We start from the raw sequence: 20,658 nt of genomic DNA on the forward strand, positions 1-20,658 counted from the left end.
ATCACTGACACCACACCACTCGATCCTGAGCCATGGTAACGTCCCTTCAGTCACCCAAACCCATCACCAACACCACACCGCTCCGTCCTGAGCTACGGTAACGTCACCTTGTTCACACACACCCATCTCTGACACCACAGCGCAGTGACAACGTGCCCGCGCGGGCAGGGAAAGGCCCCCGACGCGCTGCCCGGCCGCTGGAGCAAACACGAGATGTTGGCCAACTCCTCCGAACGCACCGGCACATCTTCAGTATGCACATAAAGCAGATGGTGTCGCAGATTTGAAATCTCAGTCCAAAATAAGCACGCGTAGGAGGCCACGCAGAGAGAGGAGTTTGTTTATTCAGAGAGTTTTTGCGCTGAATGCTACGTTGGTTAAGAGACCTTCCAGCTTGTGTAACCTTTATTTTCTATGTGCGCAGTTCAGCCATAGTCAGGTGTGTACAAAACTACCCACATCAGTCCCTAGGGTTGATGAGGCTTAAATATATCAGCTTTAGGATGAGGAAGGCTGAATCAGCCCCGCTGGGATTCCAAGCTGCAAATTCAGAGAGTGTCAAGCATTTAAACCTGAGGGAATGGTTTTGAACTGCGTACTCAGTCATAAATACATGATTTAATGCTCATTATATAGTACCATAATCAGGATGTTGTGAGGCTTTTATAGTTCACCCATGTCTTAGATGAATAAACATCACAGTTCTGATGTTTAAAGGCAAGGCAGGAATTGTAAAGGATTTTAGCCAGGAATAACCTCAAAGAGTGACTCCTGAGAAATGCCGGAGACATGAGGAGAACACGGGTTCCTTGCAACACAGACACCTTCGAAGGAGCTGCAATGGGAGCTGCAGGCACTGACAGCCTGTCTGGTTTCACCTTTCCACAAGATTCACAATTTGCACAAAGAATCTCTGCAGTAAGAAACTGTCCTGATGACACGCACGGATTTACTGCTGCTGAGGTGGGATTATATCCCTAAGTAAGGCCATAGCCACAGTGATAATGAGCTCTGCCCTGATTGACCTGGACATCGTTGGGACTAAAATAAGAAGCAACATGTATGTGTCCTCAGAAAAGATGCTGCAAAGTATCCTGAAGAAAGGGTGGAACAGTTTGTGGCACAGCCATTCTGGGGCCACCTGAAGGCAAACCAGGGCCTAATTAGGCCACCTAGTCTGAGCCAGACTAATTCAGGAGGGGTAATGGCAATTTCTCCCAGCTGCATACTGTGTATTTTATTTTCTTAGATGGGGAGGATCTGTACAAAGATGATGCTGTGGTTACAGTACATGACTGGTTCTGCTTTCAGTTCCCACATGGTTTTAGGCAAATAACTCTATGACTCGGTGTTTTTTGACTTTTCCTCTAGTGCAAAATGTCTTTTCTCCCAAGAGACATTCTGAAGCTTGAAGTCATTGCTTTTAGTGACTTCTGCACGGGATGTGCTGTGAAAGAATTTGAAAGTAATTGAAAGTATTACAGAATAGTCGTACAGCGAGCCTACTGAAATCCTAGTGTTGTGCAAGTGTTCCTTTAATTGTTGTGTATGACTGAGCAATGAAGGGAACACTTCGTAATAAATACTGAATTCTAAAAGCTAAATAACAAACCTCAAGGCAGGGTGTTTTAAAGCTAGACTAATAAGAAAAAAAGCAGGACATTTAAACTAGATCTTTCTTCTCATCTTTTAGTGATAAATGATCCAATTAAGAAAAAAGCAAAGACAAAATGTTCACGTAAACTAATGGGTCAAACCGTACCTCCAAAGCTCCCGTTTCATACCTTAATCATATACAAACAGGCTGCAACCAGCAGGTTAGGAAAAAGGTAAAGTGACGGTGTAGTTCACTAAAGGCTGGATTATCCACCCACTCGCAATGCTGGGTGAAGGAAGACGGAAACTTTATTACGAGTCTGATCCAAAACAGCTGCTGTCAGCAGATACCTCACTGTGCTGCCCACGGAACCTCCGCGGTTCCTTCTGTCCCAGGAGCTGGTCGTAGTGTTCACTGCTTGTCAGTACGTTTACACTCCTATTGAAAAATCATTTTCGTCATCGACTATGAAGCGAACAGTATTCCTGTGCCCCAGAGGCACACATACAACAAGTGCAATCATAGCACTTTGATAGACATGTATGTGTTGTCTTGTTTTCACACTGTGGAATAAAATGCACCATCTAGCATGGACACTTGTCTTTGCGTAATTAGGCTGAAGGGACTTGCTAAGGATTAATAAATGCTGTCTCACAGATGTTCCTCCCCAAATGATCGTGAAAGATCTCTGCAACTGTGAAGATGTAAAGGGAGGACAAGAAGTGGGGATGTAGTTAACTTTGCTGTAGCTGGCAATTGTTTCTAGCTGATATGAAATTAGTTTTAATTTGAGACACCACTATATACCTTGATGCTCTTCAGTTTCTTAATATATTTTATTCAGTACCATTTTGTATTTTAGTTTTTTTGCTAGTTCAAAGTTTTTTTGACACAATATGGTATTATTCCCATCTCAAGTTGGTTTAAACCCACGTTCCTGATGTCTGTCCAGCAGCTCAGGGCGCGATGCAGGTGTGGATCTCTGCACACACACACAGCTGCGATTTTCTGTGCCTGTTTGTTGTAACAACAAAAGCTGCCCGATCAGGCCGGGTCTGCCGTAGCAAGGAGCCCCTGCACCGCGAGCACAACGCGCCGCTCTTGCAGCAGAGCCATTTGTGAGCAGGGCCTTGGTCACTGGTGCAGAAAATTACACCCCGATAAACCACAAGTATTGTCAGGAAGGGGAACGAAGACAGCAGCAGCACTGAGAGGGAAGACTTTCCCAACGGGACTTCTCCTGGAATTCAACAGCAGAGCTGAGGGTCAAGTTCCGAGTGGTGCAGCTGCGTTTGTGCTGCCGTGCGGGACGGGGCACGGGGCACGGCAGAGCTGAGCTCCGGCTGCCTTCACCCAGCACAGCAGCTCTGAGCCTGATTTTTGAGCCCTACCTTGCCCGTTTCACCAGCGAGCTTTGTCAATCCGCTATTTCTTCAGCCCCCAGGACAAATCACAATTAACCGATGGTTAATTTAATCTTGCTACCCAGGTTAAACCCCTGACTGCACAGACGAGTTTTTACCCTGGCGAGCAGTGAGGCCCTGCCAGCTGCCCCGTGGGAGCCTCGGCTGCAGGAACGGGCAGGGGCCACACACGCTCTTAGTAGGTCGAGAGAGGTTCTCCTGCCTCTCTGCTCTGCCCTGGTGAGACCTCATCTGGAATATTGTGTCCAGTTCTGGGCCCCTCAGGTCAAGCAGGACAGGGAACTGCTGGAGAGAGTCCAGCGCAGGGCAACAAAGATGCTGAAGGGAGTGGAGCATCTCCCGTGTGAGGAAAGGCTGAGGAGCTGGGGCTGAGGAGCTGGGGCTCTGGAGCTGGAGAAGAGGAGACTGAGGGGGGACCTCATTCATGGGGATCAATATGGAAAGGGGGAGTGTCAGGAGGATGGAGCCAGGCTCTTCTGGGTGACAACCAGTGATAGGACAAGGGGCAGTGGGTGCAAACTGGAACACAGGAGGTTCCACTTAAAGATGAGTTCCACCTTCTTCATGGTGAGGGTGCCAGAGCCTGGCCCAGGCTGCCCAGGGAGGTTGTGGAGTCTCCTTCTCTGCAGACATTCCAACCCGCCTGGACACTTTCCTGTGTAACCTCATCTGGGTGTTCTTGCTCCGGCGGGGGGATTGGACTGGATGAGCTTCCGAGGTCCCTTCCCATCCCTGACATTCTGTGATTCTGTGATTCCATGATTCTCTCAGAGCTCCTGCTCGTGCATCACCCAGCACGGCTCACTGGGACCCCAGCAAACTTCTGACGGGGATCTGGGTGCTGCTGGGAGCGCTGAGCAGCGAGCGGGGCTGGCAGGAAAGAGCAGCTCCGCTCAGCCACATCCAGTATGGCATCTTTTTTCTCCTTTTCTTATAAATAGGGGTGAGAAGGTAAATGGGACATGTGGGAGCAGGAAGATATGACACATGGTGGATGTTAAAAAGACACTTTAATTACAGGACTTGGAGAGAGGGTCCTTTATACAGATAAATTTTTAATTGTTGGGTTTTTTTACGAAAAAATCCCAGTGCTCCCAAGCAGTTCCCAGTAGTGGAAGCCCTGGTCTCCGAGTGCTGCTGACTCCAGCCACTTCAACACAGAGAAAAAGAGAATGCTGTGCTTGTTAGAACCCCTTGGTTAACTTCAACTTCTGCAGAGAAGTGTTTGTTTCCTTCCATCTGCTCCCTTTGCAAGGAAGGAAAATCAGCCTGTTCAGATACCAGGAAGTTCTTCAACATTTGAACAGCTAGCTGCAAATGCAGAGACAACAACATGCATAAATTATCATACCTAAAAATATCCTGCATGCAACTCACACAAACAACCCAGCCCTGGAGCAATTCCTCAGAAACGTGAGACCACGCAACTGTGCAGATACACGGGATGTGGGCAGAACAGGGCAGCTGTGGCCGCAGATGCACGTGCCTGGCTCTCTTGCACTTTTGTGTATTTTTTTTCTCTCATCAAAACATGTTCTGCTTTTACTGGGAGCTGCCGGCTGCCTCCTACGTCTTTGCACACCATATCTGTTGAAGCCACTTGCGCAGGAGATTCAGGCGAGAGCCAGACCCTTTGCCATCAACAGAGACCCACAGCATTTGAATTTAAACCTGATAATTTTGCCAAATCCATCCTGACGCTAGGGCCGTGCGAGCAGCGTGGTAGGATGCCGTGAGGCCGATCCCCGAATACAGGAGCTCTCCATATCTCGGAGGGGACAAAGTGCAGTGAAGAGGGCAAGAGCAGGGGCAGGGGATGGGGTGACGCCAGCACAGTCCGCTCTGGTGGCAGACAAACCCAACAGCCCCCCAGTCGCCCCGGGGGAACACGGCTGCTGCCCCACAGCTCACTGCTGGGGAAAAACCACAGTGTCTCTTGCAATCAACTCCTGTGCGCTCTGTGCCTCCAGTATTTGCTTTTCAGCAGTCTCTGAGCCCTCGCCGTGTTTCCGTGGTAACGCTGAGCGATGCGATGTGGGCTATCTGCACAATCGAGGTGCTGGTGCGCTCTCCCTTCCCAGCCCTGCAGCACTGTTGGCTTCGCACAGCAGAAGCTGCTGCAGTAACCGTGATGTTTTCTTCACTGCAGTTCCAGCGGTGGCACAGGTCGGGAGGTCCGTGCAGCAGATTCCCCGCGTCCCTGGGGATCGGACCGAAGCGGGTGCAGGGTGGGAGCTGCTCAGTCCTCAGCCAGGTCCTCGCTGCCCCATCCCGCTTAGCACAGCCCCCAGTTAGCCCAGCCCCTCGGTTCTGTGCCTGTGGACCCGCAGGCGCTGTGATTCCTGCCCGTGTCCACAGAACCGATGGGTCTGTCACACCGATATGACCCCGATGGGAGGTGGAGAAGCTGTTTCACACGGAGCCACGGCCCGGGCCGCGCTGCGCTGCAAGAAAGCCGAGGCTGCCGCTGCTGTCGGCTCCTCACCCAGCACTGCAGCCACCAAAATACTTTCCTGCCTGCTGGCTGACCACTGCTGACGGAAACACACGGCGCTTGCGATTCACTGAGTCTCTGTGGCCTAAAATTCTTCCCGTGTCCGACGGCAGCGTCTGGCTGCAGCCCATCACACCCAGCGATCCCGTCCAAACGCAAACTGAGCCGGGACTTCTCAGCATCCACGATGAGACAAGATCAGGAGCACTCAATCTAGCCAGAGCGCTAAAATTATTAAAATGCATAGGAACTGCACAGGCTGGATCCTAACCAAAGCAATTTGTATGTTACACTCTTCTTCTAATGAAAGTGAAAAGCTGTCTAACTTGGAAATAAGAGATTTGCATCTCAGCAGCGAATGAAGGCTTCGCAAGGAGAGTTTGGGCACGTTTCCATCACAGCTCGGAGGCAGCACGAGTGACAAAAAACTGACCCCAGATTCGAGGCTTGGCCTCCCCAGCGCCCGGTCCCGGCCACGCTGTTCCAACAGACCACTCCGCGACCGGGTGCATTTAACCACTTCTTTTGAATTCTAACCCTAAATTCTGACCGTACGATCCTGCCGGCGGGTCCCGCTCCCCGCGGGGCCGCAGCCGCCCGGAGGGGCCGGACCGGCGCTCACCCACCGGCCCCGGGCGGCGGCCCGGGCGGGGTCGCTGGCGCGGCGGGGCGGGTGCGGGGCGGGTGCGGGGCCGGTGCGGGGCGGGTGCGGGGCGGGTGCGGGGCCGGTGCGGGGCCGGTGCGGGGCCGGTGCGGCGCCCCGGGCGGCGGGGCCGGTGCGGGGCGGGTGCGGGGCCGGTGCGGGGCCGGTGCGGCGCCCCGGGCGGCGGGGCCGGTGCGGGGCGGGTGCGGGGCCGGTGCGGGGCGGGTGCGGCGCCCCGGGCGGCGGGGCCGGTGCGGGGCGGGTGCGGGGCGGGTGCGGGGCGGGTGCGGAGCCCCGGGCGGCGGGGCCGGTGCGGGGCGGGTGCGGAGCCCCGGGCGGCGGGGCCGGTGCGGGGCGGGTGCGGGGCCCCGGGCGGCGCGGCGGGCGGGGCGGGAGCGGTAAGATGGCGGCGTAGCGGCGCTGCCCGGCTCGGCCCCGCCATGAAGCTCGTCATCCTGGAGACGTACGCGCAGGCCAGCGAGTGGGCGGCCAAGTACATCCGCAACCGCATCGTGCACTTCGGGCCCGGGCCCGGCCGCTTCTTCACGCTGGGGCTGCCCACGGGTGAGTGCGGGGCCGGGAGCGGGCCGGGCCGGGGTCGGGTCGGGTCCGGTCCGGGTCCGCTCCCGGTCCGCTCCCGGCGCTGAGCCGCGGTCCCCGCAGGCAGCACCCCGCTGGGCTGCTACGGGAAGCTGGTGGAGTACTGCCGGAACGGGGACCTCTCCTTCAAGTACGTGAAAACCTTCAACATGGACGAGTACGTGGGTGAGTGGCCGTTCGTGCCGAGCTGCGTGGGGCCGCACCGACCTGCCCGTCAGCGCCCGCGGGCGCGGAAACCCCACCTGCGAAACCGTCAAGGTCGGGAGGATAACATTTGCGTTAGCCAAGGGAGTTAACAGGGACAATTGGAAAACCTGTTTCAGAAATATTAAAGGGTATCAGGTGTAACCTGGTATTATCCGCGCTAGGCGGTGCTGTGTTTTGCCCGGAGTTAAGCACTGAGCAGCGAAGGGTCCGTCGCGTTGCCGGCTGAGGCAGCGTGCAGCACCCACCGCCCCCTCCGCTCTGGGATTCTAAAGGTCACTTTGGCTCCAGCTCTTACAAGGACCCGTCCAAGTGTCCTTCCATAACCAACGTGCGCTCCTGTGAAGACAGGACTGTTTTCTTTATGAAGCTGTGGTGAAATAGCCTCTTCAGAAGAAGAGTACAGAGAGATTAGTGGGCAAGCCTAAAGCTCCAAAGGTGAAAAACATACAGACTAAATATTTGCTAATGGCAGTTTTACTCTGGTTAAGGCTTCTGTGAACAATCCTATCAAGGAGCATTAGGGAACAGGCAGTCCAGTGTGGGTCTATAGCATTCAGAGGGAAAAAATGTATACAATAAGTTATTTCCCGGGCTTCTGCACAGTTTTTTAATTGTCTTTGCTAATACAAACTGCGAGGAAGGCTGAAAAGGTGGTAACAGCTGAGGCACAGTGCACGCCTGCTCTTCTGGAACATCTGTCGCATGTTAATATGAGCACATGTGTTACAGGAGCTATTGTAATTGATTTGAATTGTGCTACTTAGGGAAATGAAAACAAATCATGGGAGTTGAGGGAGTCACGGATGACAGAGAAGGCAGTGCTCGGGTACCAAAGCCACTGCAAGGGCATGTAGGTGGTTTAGTTATGTGTGACATTCTTTCAGTTGGTCTTAGCCCTTACGTGCTCTGTTACCAGGTCTCCCGAGGGATCACCCGGAAAGTTACCATTCCTTCATGTGGAATAACTTCTTTAAGCATATTGACATCTCGGCAGAAAATGTGCACATTTTGGATGGAAACGCACCTGATCTACAGGCAGAGTGTGATGCATTTGAGGAGAAAATTAAAGCAGCTGGAGGAATCGAACTCTTCGTTGGAGGTGAAAACCCAAAGCACTAGTGGTCCCCAAACACTGGCAGGAAGCGCTGCCTCTCCTCCACCAGCTACCTCATTTCTTATCGGAGAGCTCATTTTCAGTGGATTTGCGGCAAAAGCCGCCCCATACTCCATCGCCCTGGGCTCTTGTGTTTGCTTGTCCTCCAATGTACCAATGTGTTAAGCGTTTCAACCCAGTAAGGGAATCGTTCAGGGAACAATTAGCAGGAGAATCAGGCAGGGACACTTGTAAGATTCAGCTGGACAGGGTGCTGGGCCATCCTGTCTAGACCGGGCTTTTGCCAAGAAAGGCTGGACCAGATGATCCTTGTGGTCCCTTCCAACCTGGTACTTGATGATTCTGTGATTTGTACTGAATACAAAATATATTGTAATTGCCAACGCTAACAGGAAACTGCTCGGAGTAGTCAGAGTCCTCTGAACCAACAGGAGCTCAACACAAACTTTTCCCATCAGTTTGCTGTAACGTTCTGCATCTACTTGTTGTCCAAGCACAATCAGGGAAGAGTCTTTGTTGACTTCAGAGGGGGCTTTTGCTATCATTCCTACCAGAAGCAAATTCGATCTTGAGCAGAAAAATTGCAAGTGTTTTTCTCAGATCTGTATCCATTCCTGAAGGACCCAATGTCCTGTAATAGGAGCACTGTTGGCTCTGCTTCTTGCAGGAACTGCCGCAGCCACTGATCCCCTTCTCACGCTCTCTCTGTCACAGGTATCGGCCCAGACGGTCACATTGCCTTCAACGAGCCTGGATCCAGTTTGGTATCCAGGACGCGAGTGAAGACCTTGGCTATGGACACTATACTGGCTAACGCCAGGTTCTTTGATGGTGACCTCTCCAAAGTCCCCACGATGGCTTTGACGGTTGGAGTAGGCACTGTCATGGACGCCAGAGAGGTTCGGAGAAAAGCGGTCGCTTGCTCTTGCTCTGTCTTCGTTTTCGTTCTGCTAATGCATTTGTGTAACCCTGCAGTACAGGTGTGATCCACAGGGAGCTAGAAAGGTTCTTTGGTTGAGAATCTCATCTGGGGAAATAACAGCAAGAATCACCAGCTGACTTGGTGTTACCCCAGCAGCTCATGCAAGCTGCACGGGACAGCTTTAACCGAGTCTCTGCCTTGATTTTATACCCATTAACTCTCAATAGGTGCCTCACAGGAGCTCAAAGGATCTGAATCATTAAAATGACCCACCGGGCTATGATTTAGTTGACAAATAAAATGGCACCAGAGCAAACAGAAGGATGGTACGGTGAAGTTCCCCTGGGAGGATGTCGGACGTTGTCCCGTCAGGGAGCGGGGTGGCTCCCATAGGGCAGCAGGGGGGCTGTGCTGTCCGAACGCGCTCCCGGCCCTGACGGACCTGCTGTGCTTGGAGTGCAGGTGATGATTCTGATCACGGGAGCCCACAAAGCCTTTGCTTTGTACAAAGCCATCGAAGAAGGTGTCAACCACATGTGGACGGTGTCCGCCTTCCAGCAACACCCCAACACCGTGTTTGTGTGCGATGAGGAAGCCACGCTGGAACTCAAAGTGAAGACGGTGAAATACTTCAAAGGTGAGTGTTCAGCTGTTGTACTTAGTAAGTGGCCCAAGCCGTGTTTTGCATGAGATGTTCCTGTTCAGTCAACTCCCAAAGGAGTAATTCCTTCAATAAAACAGCTGAGATGTACAGTGATAATAAAAGTGCAAAGGTAATGGCTGTGTGGGAATGGGAACAAAGGAACAGCAACTCCAGCAATGTCTAATTTCATGAGCATCCAATGAATGAGAATTTTGCTTTATTATGTCTACTGAAGTAATCTTTGTACCTTCTCCGTTAGGTTTAATGCTGGTTCACAACAAGCTTGTGGAGCCCCTGTACAGCATGAAGGCGGCGGGAGCAGAAAGCGGCCAGGCTAAGAAGCCGTACAGCGATTAACCTCAGTGTTCACAGTGCCAAACAGCTTTTCTGCTGAAAACCAGCTGTGAAGAAAGGGAATCACTCCAGAAACTCATATCTGTTCTTAAATTAGCAAAATGATTGTGTGCTTGCTTCTTTCCATTAAAAAGACAGAGGCAACACCTGCCTTAATTAACCAAATGAGGATGGGATCCAGTATTCTGTGTTCCACAACCTTCCACCAGTTATTCCCTGCAGGTAAAGTCAGTGGGGAAGGAGCTGTTTAGCCTGTGAAGCAGCCGCAATGGGAACTGAAGCCCCAAAACTTACATGTGAGGATACATAAAAGCCCAGTGGTGCAGGAACCAAGCGGCTGATGACTTTGGGCTGTGTTCCTTGCGATGAGGACAAGTGCACTCTGGGTGGCTCCCGCTCTACAATGCACTTTGACATTTAACTCATTTAAAACAGAACTGCGCTGGCTCAGCCTGGGGAAGGGGAGGATTCAGCAGCGTGTGCACAGCTCCCAGCTCAGGCTCTCCTGGGCAGGGTGTGGGGCAAGATGAGACAATGGGGCTTGAGCTGCTGCTCAGATGGGATACAGGGAACACCCTTCCCCTGAGGAGTGTCCAGCAGCGGGGCAGGTTCCCCAGAGCTCCTGCAGTCTCTGGCTTAAGAGGTTTTCAGGACCTGACTGGACAAAGCTGTGGCTGAACCTCACTTGGAGCTGAGGTTGGACTTGAGACCATCTCAGCAAAAGGGGGGCTACAGGCAGCATTCATCAGTTAATTAACTGCATTAGTAATGTAGACAGTTTATGCATCTGTATGATTTTTTTTGTCACACAAGAAGCCTTCTATGTTCAGTTGCAGGGTATCATTTGATATGCCCTGATGTCTACAGCAGAGCAGATTTGTTCAGATTGAGCGTAACTGACCTTCCTGCTGTTCCCGGTGGCAGCACAGGGCCTGCAGCACCCCGTTCTCTGCCCCCTTCCCGTGCTTTGCGTTGCTACAAGGAAACGCCAAATAAGCCTGAAAGGACCCGCTCTGTTCCCTCTGGGCTCAGCCTGGGTTTCATTGCAGAATCCCCACACAGGTGGGGCAAGACAAACTGGGCAGCATTTATGTTCTTTATGCAGAAATTTTGTAAGCTGCTGATCTGCAATATCACTTTCCACAGTAAACATCTTCATTTTTTTTTAAATGGTCATATTGACTGTATCTGGTGCTCAGTCTCACTGTGCCAGCGGAACATGGAACAGGTCAGGAGGCTGAACTGGACTCGTAATAACCAGCTTTGAACAGCAACACCACAGCCTTCAAAGCAGGAGACACACCTGTTATTTTGCACAGGATTTCTCCATCACCTAGAACCAAAGCTCTGTTAAAGCAGTTTGGTAGAACTATTATAGCTACAGCTGCCCCTGCTTCAAGAGCTTCCCCCTTGTCTAGTTTCCACAAAACACCTGCAATGGTCTGTCCTGCCAGACAGCAAATATTTCATTAAGAAGTGGGGACCCTGAAAAAGGAGAAGGTCACAGCTCTCTGCCTTTTACCACCAAACATCTGCAAAGACTCCAGCACCCATTCTGTGCAGGTGCAGAAATGGAGCAAGTGAGGAGGTTTGTAGAAGTTAAAAAAACCCCAAACAAGTAAAGTCTGTGCCACATTAGGTGGGTCACCTGCCTTGCTCTGTCAGTGAAGACGGGTTCTGGTTTTAGATGTTCCACATTTACAGCATGAGCAGATTGTCCTATGAACGTGGTCACCTCCTCGTCCCCTCCTCAGGGGCTCTGTCCCCCTCTGCCTCGTGCAGAACATGGAGCTCCAGCCCAGGGGTCCCCAAGTGCCCAGAATTGAGGACACGGTGCTGCCAACAGCAGTCTTCTCTCCCTACGCGTTCTCGGGAGCAGCGCAGTCCCTGTCACCTCCGCTGCCCTCAGCCCGTGTCACCGCAGCATGAGGCCATCGCTACCCAGACCAGCTCTGCCCCACGCTGACCTGTGCTGCCGCAACAAAGACAACCAGGACACTATTGACCGTCTTAAAGTGAATTTAGTGCATGTGAAAGGTGCAGGAAATACAGTTCAAACCATATACAAAACAACCTTTCCCTACACACTGTCCCACAGCCTCAACCAAGACCAGACCTGCTCTTACCATCTCTCATCTTTTTAATCACAGCCATTCCCAACAGTACAGACTCCTCTGTGAAAGGAGCTAAATCAGCACTCATTTTGGCCAAATATCTGAGTATAAATTTATTTACTAACACTCAAAACTGAGCGAGAGGTGTTTACCTGGAGTTTCTGAAGTTTTCCAGTTCCAGAGCTACCCGTCTGGACCCTGCGAGTTGTTTTGAACACAGCACATGCAGTTGTAATTTCAAAATATATTTTTTTAGACCATTCTGCAAGTGGAAAAACTTATTAAAAAAACAGTGGTCCCCTCCAGTAATTACTTTTATGCTCCAAGAAATGAGATTTTAGGGGAAACAATTTGGGTTTTGAAATAATTTGAAGTGCATGAACAGTGCAAATAAGGGATCCAGTCCAGAAGCAAAACTATCAATTCAAATTTCTGATGAAAAATCTGACTGATATTTTCATCCTCTCCCTGGTCACATACCCAGCTCATCCCTTTACCACTCACCACAGTCACAATAAGGAGCAGCACCATAAGTTAACACAAGAGCAACACAGAGATGAGTCATCAAACTGTTCAAGTGTCTGGAATTTGGTTGGGCGTTTCTGCCAAAGCTCTCGGTGATGCACAGACCCCGGCGGCACAGCCAGCGAGAAGGGGATGGGGACGATCAACTTCACCATCGTTAGGAAGCATCAGCGACAGAGCAACGAGCTGCTTTTCAGAGAAACAGGTCAACAAATGCTAGAGAAGCAAAAGGCGCAAGTGCTGATTCCAGCAGAAATTGTGTGTATTGCATCAGAAACTCTCCCTGTCCAACAGCGTCACTGACCAGCTCCACCAGAGCACGGCAGCGATAAGAAAACTCCCTCAAGCCCACGGGGAGCCCAGATCCTCGAAAGGTCCGTCTCCCTGAAGGAAACCCCCCAACATTTCAGTGATTTGGGATTTGGTTTTGCTTGTTCGCTTTTGAAAAAGGGGCACCTCTTTGGATATATGTTATCTGTAATTTTCCACCTGCTGACTGGCTGTATTCGTCTTGAACACTCGATATGACTGGAAGGGGCTTCCACGGTGATCCTGACCACAGGACGGGTAAAACGTCTGCTTTGGTTTTGGCAACAGCCTCTGAAGTGCGAGAATCCTGCAGCGCAAGGCAGTCACTGTTCTTCTGCCACGTACCGGAGAGAAAAGCGAACAAACTTGACAAAAATGGAAAGCATCTGTCTCGGGTTTGTTCAGCTTTTCTTGCTCGGGAAGGCGACTGGGTTTCAATCTCCGGGTTCCCAGGGTTCACCATCAATAAGCATCGCGTTAAACAACCTGCAAGACAGGCAGGAAGGTACATGGGGATGTACCAAAAAAAAAAAAAGTACAAACCCCTCAATATCTAAATGTGACACAAAATACAAAAGCAGCAATTTTCCCCAGTTTTTTCTGTGTCATGAACCACTCGTGCTGCAATCCTCAAAGTCAATTAAAACAAACTACTCTGCACTTCCACAGCACCTTCTACCAGAGGGTTGTGCAGCACCTCACAAACACGACGTCTCGAGAAATCCATGGAAATATTAATAATCCAAAACGCATTAAAAGTTAGTTAACATGCTGCCATTCCTAGTTGGTCCTTAGGCAGTACATGACCAGCAGCCGCTGCCTGCGCCAACAGCTCACAGCCTCATTGGACAGGACAGAGCTGGGAAATAACATATAAGCAAGGGAGGAACAAAAGGGAATGGGAAAAAAAGGGGTTTTATAACACAGATGAGCTCAGTCAAGATCAGTGGAGGTTAAGCTAAACTAAAAGAAAAAATAAAAAACAGCAGGAGACACTAGAAGAAAAGTCAAAAATAAAACAGGGTAGGAAGTGGAAACATGACTGTTGGGAGAGAAGGGAATGTGAAAAAGAACGGCCAAGGTAAAAAGAAAACGAATCCTGTCAGCCACAGCCATGCCAGCAGAACAGGCAGCGGAGGACTGAACAAACTCTTGGCGTTTGGACTGTTGCACCCAGACGCTGCGTATCCCAGCGCTGGGCACAACCCAGCGGAACACACGAGTTCAGAGGCTGCTGTAACGACAGCGCGCTGACCTGCCGGCCCTCCCGGCTGTCCAGCTGGCAGCACCATCCCGTGTCTCTCATACACCCTGCACAGCGATGAGCTGAGCCAAGTCTGCAGCTTTTGCACCCAAAGCCTGTGTTGCACTGGCACATACCTGAGCATCCGCGAGGAACCACTGCCCTCCGGGCTGTCTCTCGGCAGAGGCAGAAGCGCAGCGGCAGGAACAGCCCCAGCACACTTCTCCAGCATTTTAAACCAAAAGTTTTAAAGAAAAAAACAGAGGTGCAGCAGTAGAAGAAATGCCTATAAATACCCACCCGTTAAAGCAGGGGGAAGCTGGGTCATTGAAGTGCGCATAGGGGTCTTTGTTTGACAAACGAGCCCTACACATCCAGCAGAAATCCAGCATGCAGCTTGCACACGTCATCTTGTTACAACCATCTATTTTCTGGGAGGGGAAGGAAACGAGAAAGAGCATTAACAAAATCTGCCATGTCAGGCTTGTCTCTAAACGATAACAGTCCTCAAAAACGCATCAACTAAGGAACACATTCTACCCGATTCTCCAGCCCTTTCCCTCTGTATTTACCTCTATGGGGGCAGCACAGCCAGGACAGGTCTTGGAGTTGCTTTCCAGCCATTCTTTACTGTCCATCTCCTCCAGGATTTTCTCAATCACTCGTTTGCCATAACGTTGTTCCAAAAATCTTTTAGTTTCTCGGTCTCCTTCTAAATACTCTCTTCGCACAGCAAATAATTTCTCTGGGGAATAAAACAAACAAATCAGCTTTTCTAATATATTATATAAAGAAGTCCAGCTAATAACAGCATAAATTATTCTCAAAGGAAATGAACATCACTAATTCATTGGCAAGTAAAACATCAAACTATATAAGAAAAAAGATGAGAATATGTGAACCCCTCTACCTCCAAATTCAATGCTTCTACAAGTTTCATTATAAAAGAGACCAGCCAAAGGAATTAGAACAAATCTACAATGTAAAATAATGGGAAAACGTTCATACTGTTTCTGACCACACATTCAGTAAATCTTTGTTACGTGACTTTGAGGCCCACCGGACAGAGGAACCTCCACCTGATTCCAATCTCAACTCCGACAAGAGAAAGTGGTGGATTTGCAGGAAAGGGTCAAAAAAGGCACATGTACAATTTTTCTTCCCTTGCTATGGCCTCTCAGAATTTGGCAATCAGCAGCTTAGGGACTTCCTGAGCTGGGGAGGGTCATCAAGGGAATATTTTGAATGGGCAGCAACAGACCTACTCCACATCGATCTCATTTTTTACAAAGCTCACATGGCGATGAGCTTCCTTACTCAATTTCTGACTTTCCGTCTTTTTCACATCCCGCTTAGTTGCTTCTCAATGCAGTTCTGAAATCTGACGACTCACCTGCCGTGAGCTGACATGGAGAGATCCCGTGGTACGTCATTCGACAGAACGTACAAAAGGCGTAGTTGCAGTAGGAACAGATGCCAATGATGCTCTCGGGTTCCTTCATGACCGGGGTCTGGCAGCCGCGGCGGGGGCAATACACCACGTCTGCCATCCTGTCCAGGCTGGACTGCAGCAGCAGGCGGTCATAACGCGCAAACAGCTGCTCTCCAACCAGCTCCTTCACCTGGACCAAGACCAAGGAGAGATGACGTGCCTGAAACGCGGAGCCTGCTGGCGTCAGCAAAAAGCAGTGAGTCACACAATCACAGAACGTCAGGGGTGGGAAGGGACCTCGGAAGCTCATCCAGTACAATCCCCCCGCCGGAGCAGGAACACCCAGATGAGGTTACACAGGAAAGTGTCCAGGTGGGTTGGAATGTCTGCAGAGAAGGAGACTCCACAACCTCCCTGGGCAGCCTGGGCCAGGCTCTGGCACCCTCACCATGAAGAAGTTTCTTCTCATATTTAAGTGGAACCTCCTGTGTTCCAGTTTGCACCCACTGCCCCTTGTCCTGTCACCGGTTGTCACCCAGAAGAGCCTGGCTCCATCCTCCTGACACTCGCCCTTTCCATATTGATCACCATGAATGAGGTCAACCCTCGGTCTCCTCCAAGCTCAAGAGCCCCAGCTCCTCAGCCTTTCCTGACACGGGAGATGCTCCACTCCCTTCAGCATCTTCGGGGCTGCGCTGGACTCTCTCCAGCAGTTCCCTGTCCTTCTGGAACTGAGGGGACCAGAACTGGACACTATTCCAGATGAGGTCTCACCAGGGCAGAGCAGAGGGGCAGGAGAACCTCTCTGACCTACTGACCACCCCCCTTCTGATCCCCCCCAGGTCCCATTGGCCTTCCTGGCCACAAGGGCCCAGTGCTGGTTCATGGTCATCCTGCTGTCCCCCAGAACCACCAGGTCCCTCTCCCCTACACTGCTCTCCAACAGCTCATTCCCCAACTAATACTGGAACGTGGGGTTGTTCCTGCCCACATGCAAGACTCTACATTTGCCCTTGTTAGATTTCATTACATTTCGCCCCGTGCTCGCTGGATGGCAGCACAGCCTTCTGGCGTGTCAGCCACTCCTGTCAATGACAAAGAACCTACAGCAGGGATGAATCCACTCTAGAGTCTCCAAGAGGTCATGAAAATGCTATTTCAATAAAGATTAATCAAATGAAAAGCATGCACTGTGAAATGCAATGGGACATCCAATCAGGCCTCTGGCCGATGCCAGTGCTACTAAAGTGAGCAAAGCTGTGTGCCAAGTGATCCAGGTTTAACTTCGAGGCCTCTGTGTGACTCACGCACATGAACAAACCTTCCCCAGGTACGGTCATAACGCTCACCATGACAAGCCACACCTTGTGTGCCATAATCACCAGCACATTACAGAACTCGACCGTCACCGCTTGCACATTTCATTACCTGGCCAGGAGTGGCAACCGACGAACACTCCGAGTCGGGGCAGTTGAGACACTGGACCTGCCCGTCCCTGATCTGGATTTCGAAGTAGTCCTTCAGGCACGCTCTGCAGTACACGTGGCTGCACTCCATGAAGTACATACACTCGTTGCCCAGCTTCTCGCAGAAGCAGATATTGCACAAGAACATCTTGCTGTCGAAGCATTTCCTCCTCTGAGCCTGGTCCGAGTCCAAGATTTCCCTGATCAGACTCGACAGCGACTCCACGTCCTGCACGGCTCTTGCATCGAGGATTTCTGCTCCAGCCGCAGCCGCGCACGCTGCACCCTCGCACTGCTCAGCGTCGGCAGGTTCCAACGGCGGCCCACTCTGCCCGCTCCCTCCATGGCACATCTTGAGCTCATACGGGGAGGAAATCTTCAGATAACTCAGTGTTTCTTCCTTCAGAAACTGCATCCAGGCAAACAAGACCACGGAGCCTCGATTCTCTTCCCACATGTCATCCAAGCGCCTGCAAAGAGCGCTGAGCTAGAAAACAAAAACAATTGCAGGGCTCAGGAAGTTCTGACGACTCGTTACTCTTTGCCTCTCCTCCCATGGTCCTCCTTAGTGCCAACTTACATTTCACATTCTGGAGGTGTTAGTACACACATGAAATACATACAAAAATAATGCTCACAGATGCAGCTTTCACTCCTCCGCACGGTGACCACGTAACAGTAAGTAGGAAACAAAAGGAGAGCCAACTGAAAGAGCAACGTAATCTCTTATGTCTTCATTTGACTTTCATCTACTGCACTAACATCCCCCAGAGCACTAATAGTCATGAACTTAGCCCAGGCCACTAAAGCTCTGTTCAAATGTCAAAACTATTCTGCAAACCTGGGCTCGGGAGAGCCATTTTCCACGGAGGGTGAACACGGGTGGGGAGGTTGACGGGTAGTCAGGTGGGAGCTCAAAATTCAGCACAAGGGGAGGCAGAAAGCTGACGGTGTATTCGCTGCGGGTGCTCCGGAGGGTCTCTGCGGAATTGCCTGAATCAAAGACGATTGAGAAATAACAAGAACGTGAAAACTAACAAAATGCAACTCCTGGTGACAGCACCCAATATAGTTCATTTCATTGGATACAGTTCTGGGTTTAACATCCAACCCTCAATAACTCAGCTTCTCAGGGCAGTCATAGTTCATGGAGTTGTATGTACATGGTGAAATCAGGAAACACCAGAACTGTGAAATATCAGATCCTCCATATACGAAGGCCACGGAAAGACATATCCTCAAGGAAAAAAAAAACCCACACGTCATAAATGAACTTCACTATTCCAAAGCAATACTATCACTCATCTCTAATTTTAAAGCTCACTGAGGAGGTTACACGTATGAGGATGAAATCACCCACTCAGATATAAACCCAAACAGCACGACGAGCACGGAACAGGGTCAGTCCTGGCTCTGTCGCTCAGAGCTCCTACGGGTCACTAGAGCAGCAAACACCGGAGCATCTCCTGGCAATGAGCCCAGCCAAACCTCATTTTGGAATAACACAAAACATCCAACTCACCATTCACAGAAATTATGAAGTCTTGGGGCAACTCCAGAAAAATCCTCGTTTCTCCTCCTTGGGCGGACTCGGATCTCTTAAACACATCCTCATCGTAAATGCTGGCCAAAGCCAGCAGCTCGTCCTCCTGAGCTTCTTTGTCTTCTGAAGACATGGAGAGTTGCTGTGGAGGTGACACCACGCTACAGCATCAACTGAATTAACACGGCCCAGTCAAACCATTCATCTGGGCTATCGACATTACGCTGCTATAAGACGACTTAGACACTCAAGTAACTCACATATAACAATAGAAAATATAATTAAGCTTATTTTACAGGTTGAACAAATATCAATAGCTGTAGAAAATAAAAGACACCTTAACAGAACATTGGAAAGTCCAAAGGAAATTGTCTATGAGTGTTAGTGGCTAAAGACAGTACGTCTCGCCTGGTGTTATAAAACAAAGAAGCAAACAGCTGCATTTGTGATTGAAGCTATTAAAGACATCACCAAGCAGCTTCAAACCCTCCACAGGCATCTCGTAGCTGCGCTGCTGTACAGCTCTGGAGTTGGGGCAACAAAGCCCCATTTCATCAATTACCTGTTCACGCCCAGCCGGGCAGCGCAAGTCGCAGGTGCCGGTTGCCAGCGCTGAGCTCCTGAGCGCTCCTCTGGGGAACCAGAGACCAGAACTTTTATTGCCGTGACAAACATCGACCTTTGTCAGCAAAGCGCACACGGTTATGGCACCGGAGCCTCTGGGCCCTCCGTATCCAGCAAACAAACGCCGCAAGGGATGCGAGTCCCTCGGCATTCCCGTGACTAACGCTGGCAAACATTCGCTCCCGCCCCGCACCCGCGGATTCCCCTTTTCTCCGCTCGTTTCTCCGCAGCAGCCGCGGGCGCCGCGATCCCGCCGGGCCCTGGGCCGCCCGCAGCCCGACGGGCCGAGTGCCCCCGGCCGCCCCGCTGCCGCCCCCGCCGGCCCGGGGCTGTGCGCTGCCCAACGGCGGAGAAGACACGGAAGAAAGAAGCGGAGCCCGTCCGGGAAACGGCAGAAAGAACCGGGGAAAAAACCAGCGAGGAGCCCCAGCCGAGCGCCCAGGTCGGGCTCCCCCCGCGAGCAGTGTCCGATCGGCATTTCGCTTCCAGCCGCTCCCCCCTCCCCGCCTCACACCGCGCCCGCAGCGCGGGGAGCAGCCGCACCGCCGGCTCCCCGCTCCCCGGAGCCCGGCTGGGCCCGCCCGCCCCGCAGCCCCCGCTGCCGCCACCGCCCCGCGGCCCGGCCCGGCCCCCGCCTCACCGGTTCCTCCCGCCGCGGGACGGCGAGACGAGGAAGCGGGCCCGGCCCTCCCGGAACGGCCCGGCCGGCGCCGCGGCCCAGGGGAGGAGGGAACGGCGGGCGGAGCCGCCGGCCCGGCCCCGCCGCGCTCGCTCCGCAGCGCCCCCGGCGGCCGGGAGGACCGCAGCGCCTGCTCCAGCGCAGAAGCCCGACAGACTTTCAAGCCAACATCCTCCCCTGAGAGTGAGGGGAGCGTGGGAACCACCAGGAACTCAGAGCTGGAGGGTGCACCAGATTTATGTCTAAAGGAGCTCACTCAAAATTCGGAAAATAGTTGCACCACTTCCTTGCATTTGCCAGAAGTTAAGTACAGAAATACCTTTGCTTTGAATGCATGAACAGTTTCCCACAACCTTCCGCCACTTGGTCCCTGCAGGTAAAGTCAGTGGGGAAGGAGCTGTTTAGCCTGTGAAGCGGCTGCAATGGGGACTGAAGCCCCAAAACTTACATGTGAGGATACATGAAAGCCCAGTGGTGCAGGAACCAAGCGGCTGATGACTTTGGGCTGTGTTCCTTGCGATGAGGACAAGTGCACTCTGGGTGGCTCCCGCTCCACAATGCACTTTGACATTTAACTCATTTAAAACAGAACTGCGCTGGCTCAGCCTGGGGAAGGGGAGGATTCAGCAGCGTGTGCACAGCTCCGGGGAGTCACCGCAGCACGAGGCCATCGCCACCCAGACCAGCTCTGCCCCACGCTGACCTGTGCTGCTGCAACAAAGACA

At 51.7% G+C, this 20,658-nt stretch overlaps 3 protein-coding genes across 5 annotated transcripts; 2 read left to right on the plus strand and 1 right to left on the minus strand.

Moving 5' to 3' along the window:
* The first annotated feature begins 6,544 nt into the window (after nt 1-6,544).
* Nucleotides 6,545-10,167, plus strand: GNPDA1 (glucosamine-6-phosphate deaminase 1). Of its 2 annotated transcripts, XM_065643878.1 has the most exons (6): nt 6,545-6,722; nt 6,822-6,923; nt 7,882-8,064; nt 8,794-8,978; nt 9,464-9,638; nt 9,904-10,167. In XM_065643878.1, the coding sequence occupies exons 1-6, from the start codon at nt 6,599-6,601 to the stop codon at nt 9,999-10,001; spliced, it is 867 nt and encodes a 288-aa protein (XP_065499950.1). In that variant the 5' UTR covers nt 6,545-6,598; the 3' UTR covers nt 10,002-10,167. The 2 variants fall into 2 exon arrangements, with proteins under 2 accessions (XP_065499950.1, XP_065499951.1); XM_065643879.1 differs by lacking the exon at nt 6,822-6,923.
* Nucleotides 10,168-12,212: 2,045 nt separating this feature from the next.
* On the minus strand, nt 12,213-19,979 carry RNF14 (ring finger protein 14). Of its 2 annotated transcripts, none has more exons than XM_065643876.1 (9): nt 19,895-19,979; nt 19,193-19,262; nt 18,610-18,772; nt 17,929-18,080; nt 17,050-17,574; nt 15,583-15,811; nt 14,762-14,934; nt 14,490-14,620; nt 12,213-13,432 (listed from the first exon to the last, which is right to left on the minus strand). In XM_065643876.1, exons 3-9 carry the CDS (start codon nt 18,761-18,763, stop codon nt 13,381-13,383), a joined length of 1,416 nt encoding a protein of 471 aa, XP_065499948.1. In that variant the 5' UTR covers nt 18,764-18,772; nt 19,193-19,262; nt 19,895-19,979; the 3' UTR covers nt 12,213-13,380. The 2 variants fall into 2 exon arrangements, with proteins under 2 accessions (XP_065499948.1, XP_065499949.1); XM_065643877.1 differs by having other exon boundaries at nt 19,890-19,946.
* Nucleotides 19,335-20,179, plus strand: LOC135994088 (atherin-like). The gene is made up of 2 exons (XM_065644388.1): nt 19,335-19,389; nt 19,485-20,179. The coding sequence occupies exons 1-2, from the start codon at nt 19,335-19,337 to the stop codon at nt 20,177-20,179; spliced, it is 750 nt and encodes a 249-aa protein (XP_065500460.1).
* The last annotated feature ends 479 nt before the right edge of the window (nt 20,180-20,658 follow it).

Source organism: Caloenas nicobarica, chromosome 13 (assembly GCF_036013445.1).
Source record: "Caloenas nicobarica isolate bCalNic1 chromosome 13, bCalNic1.hap1, whole genome shotgun sequence".
Classification (NCBI taxonomy): Eukaryota; Metazoa; Chordata; class Aves; order Columbiformes; family Columbidae; genus Caloenas; species Caloenas nicobarica.